At 45.4% G+C, this 16614-nt stretch overlaps 1 protein-coding gene across 2 annotated transcripts in view; it reads right to left on the bottom strand.

Annotated features, from left to right (window-relative positions):
* Positions 1–16614, bottom strand: part of PHF8 (PHD finger protein 8) — a 32801-nt gene that overhangs the window by 13784 nt on the left and 2403 nt on the right. For both annotated transcript variants that reach the window (XM_081844901.1, XM_081844902.1), the window contains exons 2-12: positions 16410–16495; positions 14627–14747; positions 8437–8597; positions 7327–7468; positions 5335–5521; positions 4091–4253; positions 3760–3847; positions 2968–3074; positions 2772–2863; positions 2124–2213; positions 208–429 (exon numbers count right to left, since the gene is read on the bottom strand). In XM_081844901.1, coding sequence (XP_081701027.1) covers positions 208–429; positions 2124–2213; positions 2772–2863; positions 2968–3074; positions 3760–3847; positions 4091–4253; positions 5335–5521; positions 7327–7468; positions 8437–8597; positions 14627–14747; positions 16410–16495 — 1459 coding nt within the window. The remainder of the gene's footprint in view (positions 1–207; positions 430–2123; positions 2214–2771; positions 2864–2967; positions 3075–3759; positions 3848–4090; positions 4254–5334; positions 5522–7326; positions 7469–8436; positions 8598–14626; positions 14748–16409; positions 16496–16614) is intronic.

Here is a 16614-nt window from a genome sequence, read left to right as displayed (position 1 = left end):
AAGGAAAAGGTGGGTAGGCTACAGGAGGCCAGAAGGGGGTGATGCTATACGCTAATCAGAAAGCGAGTTCAAAGCTTCAGGAGACAGGTACCCCAAGTCTTTCTCCCTCTTTCCCCCAATCCATCTGGACTCAAAACTCGCCTTCTGGAGAACCCCACTGCGCAGCCCCCTCTGAGTACGCGCCGCACAGTCACAATAGCAGCTCACCTCCTCCTGGCCAGGACTCTCTGCCTTCAGGGCCTGCTGCTTGTATTTGTCCAGTAGCTCCTGCTCCAAGGCTTTGACCGAGGCAACATACTTCCGGCTGGCCTTGTGCTGGCTCAGCTCCTTGGGGCTCTGGTCTCCCCTTTTGGTGGCTGCACCAGGCTGGGTACCCCTCTGCAATCCAAATGGGCTGCCTGTCTTCCCAATGTTCTGCTGGAATATATCCTGGAAGAGCGTGAGCATCAGAACCCAAAGGAGACATCGGTCCTGCTCCCCCCCAGCCCTTAACGTAGACCTGATGCTATGAAATGCTGCTGGGCTGGGCCCTGCCTTCTGCTGCGCTTTACAAACCAAGCGGGAGGCATTTGCCAGTCGGAAAAACCTGTCTGGTATCTCCCCAGGACAGAAAGACCAAGCTTGCAAGTCCTCTGTGCATGTGTTTGGGCTGCCAGAATATATGCTTTTCTCTACGGTGTGGTATAAACAGCCAGGCTACAGTCTCTGCCATGGCTGCTCTGAGCACACCGTGAACATGATCCAGCAAGCTGTGGAATTACTGGCCAAAGAGCCAATGGGATGGGCCCCTCTTCCCTCACATGGGTGAAGTGAAAGTTGAACCGGGTCCTTTCTGAGCTCTCGCTCTTGGGCACTAAGTTACACTCAGTCACATGCCTCAGACGCAGTGTGGGGTCTGCTTGCAAGTGAACACTCCAGTCTCTATGGGGTATATCAACTCATGAGCAGAGATGCCAGCCTATTGATTCAAAAGGCTAACTGGAACTAGCAGATCTGCTTGCAACAGGCACACCGGCAACTACCCAGGGCTTCTGCTTCAAGCAGCGCAGCATGGAAGCACAATGACCTGCGAGCACATCTCCTATTTGGAAGGAACAACATCTTATAAGCACCAAAGCTGCAGGGAACGAGATGTGACAGTCATCCAGACGTTCATCGAAAGGAATACTGCAGGGGACTTTGTTCCTCTTTAACAAGGCACCAACATAACTGCAACAAGCCCCAAAGTGTAGCCCTAGCCCTAGTCAATGGGCCTACCAGGTGCTGGCTCTAAGCTATACCAGGCTGTTTATAGTATATCCTGCAGGCAGCTGTAATAAACTGTGGCAAACCCTCACCTACTGGTCTGCCCAGATAATGTAAGAATAGCCTGCTGGATTAGGCCAAGGGCCCATCTAGTCCTGTTCTCACAGGAACCAGCAAACAGAACCTGAGCCCAAGAGCCTTCTCTCCTCCTGTGATTTCCAGCAAGTGGTCTTTGGAAGCATGGCTGCCCCAGCTGCGGAGGCAGAGAACAGCCACCCTGGCTCTTAGCCAGACAGCCTTGCATGAATTTGTCTAATCATCTTTTGAAGCCATCCAAGTTGGTGGCCATCCTTTTTCTTATATACGATACGATACGATAATCTTTATTGTCATTGTCCCATACAGAACAACGAAATTGAAAAAAATCTACATCAGACATTCAAAAACCAACAAGCCCGCTATCCTAGCCTGGTTAGCCCCCTAAAAACTCTGATACCCCATAATTAAATACAGTATACTCCCATAGAGACTACCTTACACTGCATTTAAAACCAAAATTGCATTTGAATAGAAACTGTTTCTCAGACGGCTAGTCCTAGTCTTTATAACCCTGTGCCTTCTTCCAGAAGGCAGAAGCTGAAAGAGATCATTTCTGGGGTGCGCACTGTCCTGCGCTATCTTTGCAGCTTTCTCATGGCACCTGGAAGAGTGCACCCAATTATTCTCTTCACAGTCTTTTCCTATAGCAATTGCATCTGAGATGAAAAGGGCACTCAAGGCTGGACAGAAATGGTGCTACTCTCAACGCTGCTCCCCATCTGGGAATACAGGCCCCTCAATGCCAGGAGGAAATGGTCCGGCTTCCTTCTCATACTCACTTCCACGAGCCTGATCTCCTTGGCCAGGTCTTTGATGAGCTGCGCTGGGCGCACGGTGCCAGGGATTTCTTCCTCGTGCTCTGCCAGGGCCTGAGGAGGAGGAGATCAGGTTGCTGCAAGCTCTGCCCCTCTGTGCCCAACTGAAGTGCCACTGGCAAAGGGGTGTGGCTGGCAGCAAGCACCTCTCCAAAAGGAGTGGGACTTCAGCTCCCAGCAGCCCCAACCAGTAGGGCCCAGGGGTCAGGGATGAAGGGAGTTGGGAGTCCAACAACTTCTGAAATGCCACAGGATCCCACCCACAACTTTCCTCCCCCTTCAAATTCTTGGGATTTGGGCCTAGACCTTGCAGAGGTGGTCAACCTGTGTCCAAGCTGCACCGCTTCAGACTGCAAGCGGAGGCTCAGGACTGAATGCTTCTCCATACAAAATAAAAATGGCGTCCACAGAAAGGAAATGCACCAGGGAGAAAGTTTATGGACTCGCTCTCTCCCCGATGTGCAGGCTGGTGGAGTCTATGAGGTGTTTTTGTCTATTCTTGACTGCTGGCAGGAGGGCAGGCAAGCTTTGCCCTGAGTCCATCAGAACCCTGGGCAGCAACCCCACACAAAGAGCTGCAGCTCCAGAAAGGCCCTTCTTGCAACACTTTACCTCCTTCTTAGTCCAGGAGCGGAAGGCTGTGTTCAGGGCTTTGGCCCCGTGAACCAAATAAGCAGCCGGGTGTCTGCGATTCTCTCGAAGGCCTGTTGTGGGAGACAGAGCGCATTAGCAGCCGGAGCTCTCATGCCCAGCAGCTTTGTGGGGGCACGGAAGGGGCACTGCATGGAGGGGAGGACCAAATACCCACCTCGGAAGATATCCAGGAGGTGTTTGCCAACGTACCAGCAGATGGTTTCAAAGTTGGGAAACTTGAAGAGGTCTGCTGTGCTGAGACGCTTTTCAATCTCATAGGCCCTGGGCAGGAGGAAACAAAAAGACCAGTGAGGTTATGTAGGCTCTAAAACCATGGAATTCTGTGCCAGAGGAACTTAAATTTGGTGATCAGAAATACACCCCAAAACGAATTCTGTAAATTAAATCTATTTGCACAATTTCAAATCCTTTGTCCTGCTCTGCTGCCAACTGCTTGAAGGCACAAGGAGTTTCGAAGGCCCCTCAAGACCCAGCCGGGCAACCTCCAGAAGCCTTCCTCAGCAGTTCCACCAGCATTATCAGTGTAACCATAAGGACTAGAAACTGGCACTTTTAAAAACTGAAATTCACCCAGTATCCCATTCTGTGGTCTCACAGAAATCAAGACATGCACACAGCTCTGGATCCAGCCAACACTGAGCAGGGGGCGCAAAGCATCGTGCTGAGCAGCACGTTCTGTTCTGTGATTATGTTTCTCTCCTGGCTCTGATCCCATTTAGGAACATAAAGGAAGCTTTTACACCAAGTTAGATCATTGGTCTGTCTGTACAGACTGGCAGAGATTCTCCAGGGTTTCAGACCAGAGTCATTCCCACCCTTATGTGGAGACTGGATCAGGGACCTTCTGCATGCCAAAGGGTGTGCTCCACCGGTGATCGAGTCTCCTCCCCGCCACTTCCCAAGATGCCTCGCTGCAGACCAGCAAAGCGCTCACAGCCAAACTCACTTGAGCTGCATCTCAATGTTGAGACTGTGTAGGAAGTTTCCCCCAAAGGCCAGGCAGTCAATAGGAGTCAACACGGCATGGATCCAACCTGAAAGTGGAAGGAGGAAGCAGTCACATGGACGAAGGACTGGGCCTCCCAGAAGGACTCATGGCTTATGAGAGGAAAGGGAAAGGGTGCCCCCAGCTGCTAGATGCAGCTGGACTTCACCACATTTTGAGCTGCAGTTTATTCTGTGTCAATGCAAGTCACTCACAATGGAAGGAGAGGTGTCCCTGAGTGGGAGAAAAACAAAGGCCCCAGGAGTAGCAGCGGGCTGGACTGACTCAATACCTGTGGGTATGAAGAGTGTCTGGCCCTGCCGGACGGGGCAGCGATAACATCGGTCCACCTGGTCCCCAAAAAACAACTCGTTCTGATTGGAAGAGCTGCTCCAGGCTTCAAAGAGGGTCAAGTTGGCAGCAGTGGGACGCACTAGGTAGAAGATCTTTTCTCCCTGCGAGGAACAGATGGTAGTGAAAAGGAGCTGATACACCACTTCTAATGTTTAGGGGCAAAAGAGCTGGCAAACAGGGCAAAAGCAGATGCTATGAAGTGCAGAGAGGGCTGGGGTAACAGAAGGAAGCATCCTGTTGCACAAGGGGGCATTTAATGTGCAGCAAGCAAACAGCATGGCTGCTATCAAGTCTGCAGAGTCCAGCTCCTTGCCTCAACCTCAAGGCAGGCTGATTTGGAGTGTCAGAGAATTACACAGAGGACAACCACAATGCTTGTTGTGGTTTCCCCGTGTGCTTGTATGGAATTGTGACACACACACACCCAGCCAGGTCTACTTTCCTGCCATTCAAACAATGTTGATGTCAAAAACCCCTCCAATTTCTGACATCCTTTAAAGCACCTGAAATTTACCTATTCCATTCTTAATCCTCTTTCTTCTCTGAACTCAACATACTCTGTTTCTTCAGCCTCCGTCTATGGGGGCTTCAACCACCTAACAAGAGGCAGTTCTTGCCAGAAAAGAAAATGAAGAAGAGTACCAGCTCCAGAAAAGGAGCAGCAGCAGTAAAAACAGCCAGCAGCTTCTGGAGTAAGGATGGAACAGGAGATGTGAAGATCAAACCGGAAGCAAGAAATCGCTCCCTGCTGCTCAGTTTTGCTAGGCCTGGCAGAGACCTCATGATACCCTTCAGGAGCTTCCAAACAAGCCCATATTGCTAAGCAAACTGCCTAGCTTCATTCCTCATAGAACAGAAAGCATAAACACAAGGACGGCAGACTCATCTGACTGTATACCAGTTGCCACCTCAGACTCCAGGCCTGGTGCTCCAGGCTAATTTTTATCCTCCTACTCAGGCAAATGGCTCTTGAACCCTTAGCATATGCAACCCTTAGCATGTGCAAAATGTACTTCTTTCAAAATGAAAATATTTGGGGAGAGGGTGGAAAAAAGACAATGAAACATTCAACCATCACCCAGAATCTGAAGTGGAAGTACATCCGGGAGGTCTGCTGGTTCTGTGGCTCAGCTCTAAGATCAAGCTCCCTTCCTGCCCACCCCCAGGCCTTCATATTCTTACCCGCAGCACATGGTACCAGACAGAGGTGCCACCAAAGTCAATGTGGAAGTCCGTGTAGCTGTCTCGCACCCCCATCAGGCAGTACTTCTGCACGTTGGGACGCTCAAACACCGACTCGCCTGGCCACAGGTTCTCTACCCAGGACAATTTGCGCACAATCTTTGGAGTCTCCACCAAATTAGAGAGCCTGAAAAATTGTGAAGGAAGAACAAGTTAACTCGTCCATCTTGCAGAAATTTCTCCTGACAGGATTTTAGAACAGTAATCCAGTACAGTGGTGCCCCACAAGACGAATGCCTCGCAAGACGAAAAACCCGCTAGATGAAAGGGTTTTCCGTTTTTCGAGGCGCTTCGCAAGACGAATTTCCCTATGGGCTTGCTTCGCAAGACGAAAACGTCTTGCGAGTCTTGCAATTTTTTTCGCTTTCCCCCCCTTTTTCTAAGCCGCTAAGCCGCTAATAGCCGCTTTGCCACTAATAGCGCTAATCCGCTAATAGGGTTGCTTCGCAAGACGAAAAGACCGCAAGACGAAGAGACTCGCGGAACAGATTCTTTTCGTCTTGCGAGGCACCACTGTAGAGAGATGAGTGGATTTAGACCAAGAACATTGCATTTCAAATCCATACTCATTCGAGGAGTCACCTGGGCAAGTAACTCTCTTTCTCTGCCTTATTTCTCCATCTGCAATATGGGTACCACATAGGATGGGATGGGATTAAAATCTAAATAATAATAATTTATTATTTATTATTTATACCTCACCCATCTCGCTGAGCTTCCCCAGCCACTCTGGGCATTAAATATTAAAAACTTCCCTAAACAGAGCTGCCTTCAGATGTCTTTTAAAAATAGGATAGCTGCTTATTTCCTTGATATCTGATGGGAGGGCGTTCCACAGGGCGGGCACCACTACCAAGAAGGCCCTCTGTCTGGTTCCCAATAATAATAGCAGCTATTTTTAATATTTATATAGGGCTTTTGGAGTGTTCAAATTACAATACACTGTCTCAATATATCGCTGTAAGAATAAGTCAGTATAACTATCATCCCCAGGTGGTGCGAAGAGGGACTCAGGCTGAGAAAACAGTGTCTCACCTCAGCCCATTTAGTAGGTTCCTGATCAAGGGCCAAACTACCCATTACATGGGGAAGAATGTGCTAGGACCCCCCCCCCACACACACACTTTAAAATAAAGGCAGGAAAGGAACCCTGGGAACTGCAACTGTGAGTGGAAAAGCAGCAGGTGCTTAACCCTTTCCCCTCCTACTCTTTGTAAACTCAAAATTGTACAGACTCCATCTGCTTTTCCATCTGCAAACAAAAAGAAATGTGGACCCTGCATGATATATGAGGAGAGCAGCTCTTAGGAAGGGCAATATTGAATGTGAAAACAATGGGAAGGGAAAGGGTTAAGCAGTTATTCTCTTGGCTGCTATATAATTTAAAATGCCTTCCTTCTCTTTTTGTCCCTCCAGCTCAAGGATGACTGCATCCCTATCCCTGTGGTTTGACTTCAGATCCCATCAGCTTATCAGCTTGGCCAATGGTCAAGCTGATGAGTTGTAGCAAAACATCAATTTGAGGCCACTGGTTCCCTACACCTGATCTTCGCACTCCAACTAATGTGTATCATGAGCTTTCAGAAGAAATGCCCATATTCTTTTTCATATTCAAAACTGCTTCCAATGACCTGCTAAAAGCCCAACAGGTACACAAGCAACGTATCTATCGGGGGGGGGGGGAATGGACACACACCCATTTGTGAGAGAGGGAAGAACAAGAAGAGACAGATTTCTGTTGCACCCCCACAATAACAAAGACACTTAGCGAGGAGAGGGATACTACTGCTTAGTAGGGCGGGAGATACTAAAGCTTCATGGCAAAAGTGGGGATTCTCCAGCTCCAGGGTTTCTCTCTGCTGGGTAGGGTGAATACTGGGGAAAATGAAGGACAAGGAGACATAGCTGCTTTCATATCCCCCTTTTCCTTGCCTGGTCTCAGAGAATTCGAGGCTGATGACGTTCAGTACTTTCTCCCGGCGACTGCTGGAGTAATATCTGACAAAGTCACCCAGGCGCATCTTCAGGTCGGCCTGGCGAGTCACGTCAATCACATCAATCTCCTTGTCAGCTCCTGTTGAAAAAAGAACCGACACTCCGGGCAGCTCAGATAATGGGGCAAGTGTCCGAGAAGGCTGCAGTCGCGGGAGATGGCAGGGCAGTCCTGTTCTCACCCCTCGCGAGCTTCATGGCTAGTTGGAATCTCTTTGCAGGGTTTCCCCACCAATGTGGCGCAATGAACTGTCAGACGTTCAGCACTGCCAACATCTCCGCTCCTCTCCTCCAGCACCTTGGCCAGCAACTGCTATCAAAGGGCCAGAAACCCACTGTTCCCCATTACCTGCTGCTTCCACACACATATCTTTTGCCTTTGGGGTGGCATTTGTGGAGCAAGAGGATAAGTAAGTCAGCATAGACACGCACCCTCCAAGAGGCTGGGAAACGAATAATGGCTCTAGGGGGATAACCAACCCACGTGGCTAAAGATAAGACTTCTTCTCCCTATTTATTCTCATCGAACACAACCACGGAAGAAAGGATGAATAAGATTATTCCCACAAACTACCGTATTTTTCGCCCTATAAGACGCACCTGACCATAAGACACACCTAGTTTTAGAGGAGGAGGCGCTGCGTAGATTCAGATTCAACTTTCCTTCTCTGTGCAGCGCCTCTCCAGCGAAGCGAAGTCAGAACAGCAAGAGGGATCGCTGCTTTCGCTGCGCAGAGATCCCTCTTGCTGTTCTGGCTTCAGCGATAGCTGTGCAGCCTGCATTTGCTCCATAAGACGCACACACATTTCCCCTTACTTTTTAGGAGGGAAAAGGTGCGTCTTACAGAGCGAAAAAATACGGTATTTTTCTCTCCATGCAATCATACGCAAAGTGCAATTGCAAGTAACCACACCGCCTCTGCGATGAAAGGACAACATTACACCAAGCTGTGTGACTTGCTGGCTCCCTTTCCTGACTGCAATGAATGAAGCACCCAACACATAGGTCTCCTTTGGCCACTCTGCCGGCAACGCTCCTCTGCTACTCACCCACATAATGCTCCACATCCCGCACGGTGAAGGAAGGCGGAGGAAGGGTCATGCCCAGCCCATCCTTCTTCAGGACAAGGATGGGGACGCTGAAGCTGTTCTCCTCCAGAAACTCCACGGTCAGCTGGGTCCCGCTTGGCTTTAGGATAACCTCGTCCGCACTGGGGAAGCAGTGGGGGGGGGGGAGTCAGGCCCAAGAGCAACAAGCCAATCCCAAGTTTCTATCCCTTAGGTAAATTTTGCTGGGAGCCACCCAGAGTGGCAGGAGAAACCCAGCCAGATGGGTGAGGTATAAATAATAAATAATAATAATAATAATAATAATAATAATAATAATAATAATAATTAATTATTATTATTATTATTATTATTATTATTAGTGCATCTGTCACAGAACACGGAGAGTCCACCACAGACTCAGCTGATTGCCCTAGCCTTCTATGTTATATGACTTGGTTTGCTATTTGCTGTGGTGGGAGGAGGCTCCCCCCCCCCCCGCAGCTGCAGCCTAGAAGACTCTCTTTGGAGACGCTCTGTGCAGCAGGGGGGTGGGGCAGGACCAAGGGTGTGAGCAGCTGCAGGGAGATTCCCCAAGGAGTCAGAAGGAAAGTCAGAAAACAATAAATAGCAGACCAGTTCATAAAACAAAGAAACAGCCTGCTATCAAGACTGTATCAGACCGTTAACAAGCTGCTCACTGGACCTGCTGTGCCACAACTTTCTAAAATAATAGTTCAAGCCAAGGGATTGCTTAATCACATTAAGATCTAGAGAAGAGAGAGACAAAATTTTAGACCTACACTACAAGAAAGCTTTGGAGATAAAGAACTCTCAAGTACAGATCTTCAAGGATATCCCTCGGTATATTCTACAGGTGAGAACCTACTTTAAAGATCTTGTTGACCTGCTGAAGAAAAATAACATCCCATTTAGGTGGGAATTTCCACAAGGATTGTCCTTCAGTTTTAAAGGGAAGAAGACAAAGATTAAAACAATACAGGACAAGGACCAGTTTTTGGATAGATTTTCAGAAGATCTACAGAAAGGAACTGTGAGCGTAAAAGAACCAACTGACATTGCTAACTTATCATTTGGACTTGATTCACTATCGGCTGAAGAACAACTCAGTGGTGCGGTTGGAGGAACAGATACCCATCAATAAAGATGTCCCTGCAGCTTTTAAGCTGGAATTGTAATGGCCTGAACCTTCCCCGAAAAAGGAAACAAGTTTTTCATATCTTAAAGAAAGAACAATTGGACTTAATATGCCTTCAAGAAACACACATTGCAAGGGCACATAGGAAGCTCCTTATAAATAGAAGATTAGGCCTTGAATTTATATCATCGGACAAAGTTAAAAAAAGAGGCGTTGTGATGTATATCAAAGAAAGACTGGCTCCTAAAATGATATTTAAAGATGAGCAAGGAAGATATCTGGCAGTGGAAATTCAACTACAAGGGGAAAAACTTTTAATAGTAGGAGTGTATGCTCCCAACGAAGGGAAGGCGGAATTCTTCAAGAAGCTGCATGAGACTCTAACAGACTTTATGGACTATAAAATCGTGATGATGGGCGATATGAATGGAGTAGTCTCCACGAACATGGATAAAGCACAAAGACTTGTGATATCTAAGGATGGGAGACTACCAAAGACCTTCTTTGAAATGACTGACACCATGGACCTTATAGATATCTGGAGAACAAGGAACCCTCTAGAAAGAGAGGGAACCTTCTTCTCTGAAGCAAAATTGACATGGACTAGAATTGACCAAATTTGGATTTCTAGTAATCTGGCATCAAGAGTGAAAAAAACAGAAATCTGCCCTAAAACATGCTCCGACCATAATGCTGTGAAGATGGAAATGAGATTAACAACAGCGGGAACATTCAGATGGAGAATGAATGACACCCTCTTAAGAGATGAAGAAATCTATCAGAAGGCCCAAAAAACATTAAAAGATTATTTTGAAATAAATCTAAGAACAGAAGTGGAGAAGAGAATAATTTGGGATGCAAGCAAAGCCGTGATGCGCGGTTTCCTTATTCAACAGAATTCTTTGAAGAAGAAAAGGCAAAAGGAGAAGGAAGAGAAAATACTAGATAAGATGAAAGAAGCAGAGAAAAAATTGAGATCTAATCCAAAGTCACAACAAATTTTGAGAGAAATAAAATACTATCAGATGCAATATATGGAACTGATGAATCAGGAAATAGAATGGAAAATAAGACAGATGAAACAAAAGACCTTTGAATCAGCAGATAAATGTGGGAAACTGCTAGCATGGCAATTGAAAAAAAGACAAAAACTGAACACCGTGACATCCCTTGAAGAAGAGGGGAAAATTATTACCAGACCAAATGAAATAAGCAATTGTTTTCAGAGTTTCTTCAAGAAACTGTATACTCAAGGGCCAATAGATGAACAAAAGATAGAGGAATTTATTGGAAAATATGGACTATCAAGAATTCCAGAACAAAGTAGAAGGATCCTAAATGGGAGAATAACAGAACACGAAATAGAGGGTGCCATTCAGAATATGAAAGTGGGGAAATCACCAGGACCAGACGGTTTAACGGCAAGATATTATAAAATGTTAAAAGACTGGTTAATCCAACCGTTAAAAGAGGTTTGTAATCAAATTCTAGAAGGGAAAAGGGCTCCTGAATCGTGGAAAGAGGCATTTATCTCACTTATACCGAAGATAGAGACTGGGAAAAACCAGGTTAAAAACTACCGGCCTATATCCTTACTAAATGTGGATTACAAAATTTTTGCAGACATTTTGGCAAAAAGATTTAAAGGAATTCTAGCAGGGGAGATTCATAAGGACCAAGCAGGCTTTCTCCCAGGAAGACATATCTCGAGTAATGTGAGGAACATTTTAGACATTTTGGAATTGTTGGAAAGAGAGATTAACAGAAAAGCAGTTTTGATCTTTGTGGACGCGGAGAAAGCCTTTGACAATATTTGTTGGAGTTTTATGAGGAAGAATCTCCATGGGATGGGGGTAGGCCAGGGATTTGAAAACGGTATTGGTGCGATATATTCTGAACAAAAAGCTAAACTGATAGTGAATGGTATGGTTATGGACGAAATCTCAATAGAAAAAGGGACACGACAGGGATGCCCGATATCCCCCCTTCTTTTTATATCGGTCCTGGAGGTTTTATTAAATATGATTCGAGCGGACCCGCTGGTTAAAGGGATTCAGGTCGGAGTGAAATTCTATAAATTAAGGGCATATGCAGATGATCTGGTGTTAACACTGCAACAGCCAGATGAGAGTACTAAAAGAGTATTAGAACTAATTGAAGTTTTTGGTCAAGTGGCAGGGTTTAAACTGAATAAGCAAAAAACGAAAGTGTTGGGAAAAAAATTGACATTGGAAGAGAAAGATAGATTCCAGAGTGTAACTGGTTTGGAAATAGTAAAGAAAGTGAAATATCTGGGGGTGGATGTAACATCAAAAAATATTAATTTATTTAAGGACAATTATGAAAAATGTTGGACAGAAGTTAAAAAAGATCTAGACACATGGTCGAGGCTGAAACTTTCCTTGCTAGGCCGTATTGCTGTTATTAAAATGAATGTATTGCCAAGAGTGCTGTTTTTGTTTCAAACATTACAAATTCTAGACAAGGTGGAGTGCCTCAGAAGATGGCAAAAAGATATTTCTAAATTTGTCTGGCAGGGCAAAAAGCCAAGAATTAAATTTAAGATTTTAACAGATGCGAAAGATAGAGGGGGTTTTGCCCTGCCGGACTTAAGGCTTTACTACGAGGCAGCAGCTTTCTGCTGGCTGAAATCATGGCTACTTCTTGAGGACACAGATATCTTGGATCTAGAAGGATATGACAATAATTTTGGTTGGCATGCGTATTTATGGTATGACAAGGTAAAAGTACACAAGAGTTTCAAAAACCATATTGTCAGAAAGGCGCTGTATAATGTTTGGATTAGATATAAGGATTTATTAGAAAGTAAAACCCCCAGATGGTTATCACCAATGGAAGCAAAGGCAGTTAAAAGACTCAACATGGACTCCGATTGGTTAAAATACTCAGAAATTTTGGAACATGATGGTGATAAATATAAACTTAAGAGCTACGAGAAGCTAAAGTCAAAAGTCCGAGACTGGTTGCATTATCATCAGATAAATGAAGTATTTAAGCAAGACAGGAAGATAGGCTTTCAGAGTGAGAGGTCTAAGTTAGAAACAGAGCTATTAGATTCCAATACTAAGAATCTTTCTAGAATGTATAATCTACTGCTGAAATGGAATGTACAGGATGAAACGGTAAAATCAGCAATGATTAAGTGGGCGCAAGATGTAGGTCATGATATTATGTTTGCTGACTGGGAACAGTTATGGACCACCGGCATGAAATTTACGGCATGTTCTGCCTTGAAAGAAAACATAATGAAAATGATCTATAGGTGGTACATGACCCCAGTCAAGCTGGCTAAGATCTATCATCTGCCTGACAATAAATGTTGGAAATGTAAAGAGTCTGAAGGAACCTTTTATCACCTTTGGTGGACCTGCCCAAAGATTAAGGCCTACTGGGAAATGATCTATAATGAAATTAAGAAAGTCCTTAAGTGGACATTTCCTAAGAAACCAGAGGCCTTTCTCTTGGGTATGGTGGGCCAATTGGTACCAAAGAAGGATAGGACTTTTTTTATGTACGCCACTACAGCAGCAAGAATACTACTAGCAAAGTATTGGAAGTTGCAAGAACTACCCACTCTGGAAGAATGGCAAACGAAGGTGATTGAATATATGGGACTGGCAGAGATGACCGGCAGAATCCGTGACCAGAGGAAGGAGGCGGTGGAGGAGGACTGGAAGAAATTTAAAGTGTATCTTGAGAATTGTTGTCAAATTAAGGACTGAAAAGATGTCGAGGGGTAAGAAATAAAGATTTACAGCTGTAAACTATAAACCATAGGGAAGAAGTTTTAAGGAGGTGATATGTAAAAATTGACTGAAGGGTTGCTAGAGAGAATTGTGAAATAAGGGTGCAGAACAGGAGAGGTATGGGGAAGTCTTCAAGTTTGTATGATCTGTGTTTTTTCTTTTTCTATGTTGTATTGTTATTTTTTCTTGTTATGTTTATGTTGTTATGTTTATGTTGTGAAAACTTAATAAAAATTATTATTAAAAAAAACAAAAAAAAACCTAAAATAATAGTTCAACAGACTACTGGACTTCAACCCATTGGAATGCATCTCTGCTTCATGATTAATGGATTCAAAATACCATCAGAAAAATGAACTCCAACCTTGAGGCAACAAATCATTCATACATTCTTCTTCCATATCATTTTTACTAAATCACCTTGGGGGGAAATCATCTCAGGGCTCAACTGCCCATTGAGTAAGAAATCAGGATCACATGGAATGGTGGAAAAGCGTGAAGCACAATATCTTTGATTGAAAAGTAGGTGGTGGAGACCATCTTACAGGCAGCACTCAAGAGGCACAGAGGCCACTCTGAGCTCACCAAGTTCAGCCAATATATGGAGTGGTTCTGTAGTCCTGCACGTGAACTGCATGAGGTGGACAACTGACCACTTGCTGTATTTTAAGTACACCACCACCACCAAGCCCCTTTAGCAGCTGAGTCACTAATAGAGGACTTTGAACCTGGTCACCTTTACTCAGGATAACATAGGTCAGGCATAGGCAAACTCCAGTCCTCCAGATGTTTGGGACTACAATTCCCATCATCCCCAGCTAACAGGACCAGTGGTCAGGGATGATGGGAATTGTAGTCCCAAACATCTGGAGGGCCGGAGTTTGCCTATACCTGACATAGGCGCTGACTTACCCTTTAACCACAGTTACAGTGGAAATGAGAACATTTGCTCTAAGCAGAGGCAGAGGGAAATGAATCCTCATTTTAACTATAGCTAAAGGAGTCCTGATGTTAAAAGAGCCCTGATGTTACAGCTGTACCATTCATCCCATCCTGCACAAAGTTGCTGGGAAACAAAGCCCCAGACAGAGAGCTTCTACCCGAGCAGGCAGGTTTGGAATAAAAAGGGCTTGTCCACAGTGCATTCTTGGCCTTCTGGAACGAAAGCTTCCCTCTACCTGAATACCAGCTACCCTGTAACATGGATTTTGTAAAGTCTTCCTTCTTTCCTCTTGGGTCACCCAAAAATCACCAAGCATGTGCCCACCTAGGGAACGTCCTGCTGCGAAGTTCCTTGATGAACAGACTGCTTCCGGTCTTCACCGCCTTGCCAACCTCTTTGACTGCACATGAGTCGGGCTGTTTTTGGGTCCCCCGGCGCCGCTTCACTGTCAGGGGGAGGGGAAAGCAAGATAGTAAAAGGGGGTGGGGAGAGAAAAAGACATAAGCAGAGGAAGGTGACAAAGATATTGAAGGAGCTAAGAGAATACTCCTGATGAGGAGGTTACAAACAAACAAAACACACACACACACCTGTAGTCAAGGGCCTACACATGAGTAGGTCTGTGCTAAACAAAGAAGGGCCATAGTAGAGTGTTAGAAAGTATATCAGGTTTGGCAAACACCACCCTGCGGAAACCTCCAGCTAAAGGCGTCCTCCTAAGACCCTAAATTGTGGGTCAGCTATTGGGCTAGACCAGGGACAGTCCATTTTTCAACACTGTATCTTTCTTTAATGGTTGCATAAATGAGAGAACTTGCAAAGAATAAGTTTCTAAAAACTCTGTACTGCTGCTGGAACTCCCTTATCCCCACAATGATTAAACATGGAGATATGCCAACATCAGCAGAGATGCATATACACCACAATGTTCTAAAGCAGAGGAGAAGAACTGAATGAGATATTGGACAAAATTCAGCCTTCATTCAAAAACAAACAAACAAAAAAACCCACCCAAATTTCCACTCCTGGTGGTTGCAAAAGATTCGCTTGAAAGTGTGTGGGCAATACCTGCTGAAATTACAGAAGCCAGAAGAGTAGGTGAAACTTTCCAGAGGATTGGACTGAGGTCCTTACCCCTCTTCTAAACTAACAAATACTGTACATTACTTTAAAAAATAAACTCTGTAAAATAATGGAACAATGCAAACAGTTTATGCAAATCTGCATAAACTGGAATGATGTAAAACATTCAAAACGCAAACAGACTGTGCCAATTGAGATGAACAGCACACATCTGCATAACTTGTAAGGGTTACAGAACCAGCTTGCCTCAGTACAGAATTTTTATGTACTCAGTTCTGAAAAATTAAGTCCTGACTATTAGACAGGGACGCGGGTGGCGCTGTGGGTAAAACCTCAGTGCCTAGGACTTGCCGATCGTATGGTCGGCGGTTCGAATCCCCGTGGCAGGGTGAGCTCCTGTCTTTCGGTCCCAGCTCCTGCCCACCTAGCAGTTCGAAAGCACCCCTAAGTGCAAGTAGATAAATAGGTACCGCTTTATAGCGGGAAGGTAAACGGCGTTTCCGTGTGCTGCGCTGGTGCTGGCTCACCAGAGCAGCTTTGTCACGCTGGCCACGTGACCCGGAAGTGTCTCCGGACAGCGCTGGCTCCCGGCCTCTTAAGTGAGATGAGCGCACAACCCTAGAGTCGGACACAACTGGCCCATACGGGCAGGGGTACCTTTACCTTTATTAGTCAAAAAACACTGGATTGAATACTGGAGAACTGAAAACAGCAAAGCTGCAAGGGAGGCAGGAAATTTGGGACAGGAGTCCCTGAGGCACTGTGCAAAGCCACAAATGCTTTCCCCGATCTCTGTTCTTGCATCCTTTAGCAGACACATTGCGTTTTTATATTACAGAATTTCTCTCTCGAACCACAAGGAGTAGCACTTTTAAAAAGAGAGAAGCTCTCATTCATAGGGATTTGATCAATACACCAGATTTTGTGATTTGTGATGAGACAGCATCCATGCAGGAATTAGTATACAATTATATCCTATTAAGCCTTCACCCCACTGAAAAATCACAGCAGGACCATAACTTACTGACAGATGGTCCATGAAGAAGTTGGCAGTTAGGGCAGTGATACAAGTCAATGTCGGCTGCTGCATCCTCTTCTACTCCAACACAGCTTGAAGAGAGAAAGTCAGTCACATACCTCTCCAAAAGACAGACAACAACCACTATAACAGGTATGGGAAGACTGTGGCCTCCAACTGTCATTAGACTACAACTCCCATCATCCCTGAC

The sequence above is a fragment of the Podarcis erhardii genome (assembly GCF_964252035.2).
Source record: "Podarcis erhardii genome assembly, chromosome: 17".
NCBI lineage: Eukaryota > Metazoa > Chordata > Lepidosauria > Squamata > Lacertidae > Podarcis > Podarcis erhardii.
This window is presented reverse-complemented; position numbering and strand designations above follow the sequence as displayed.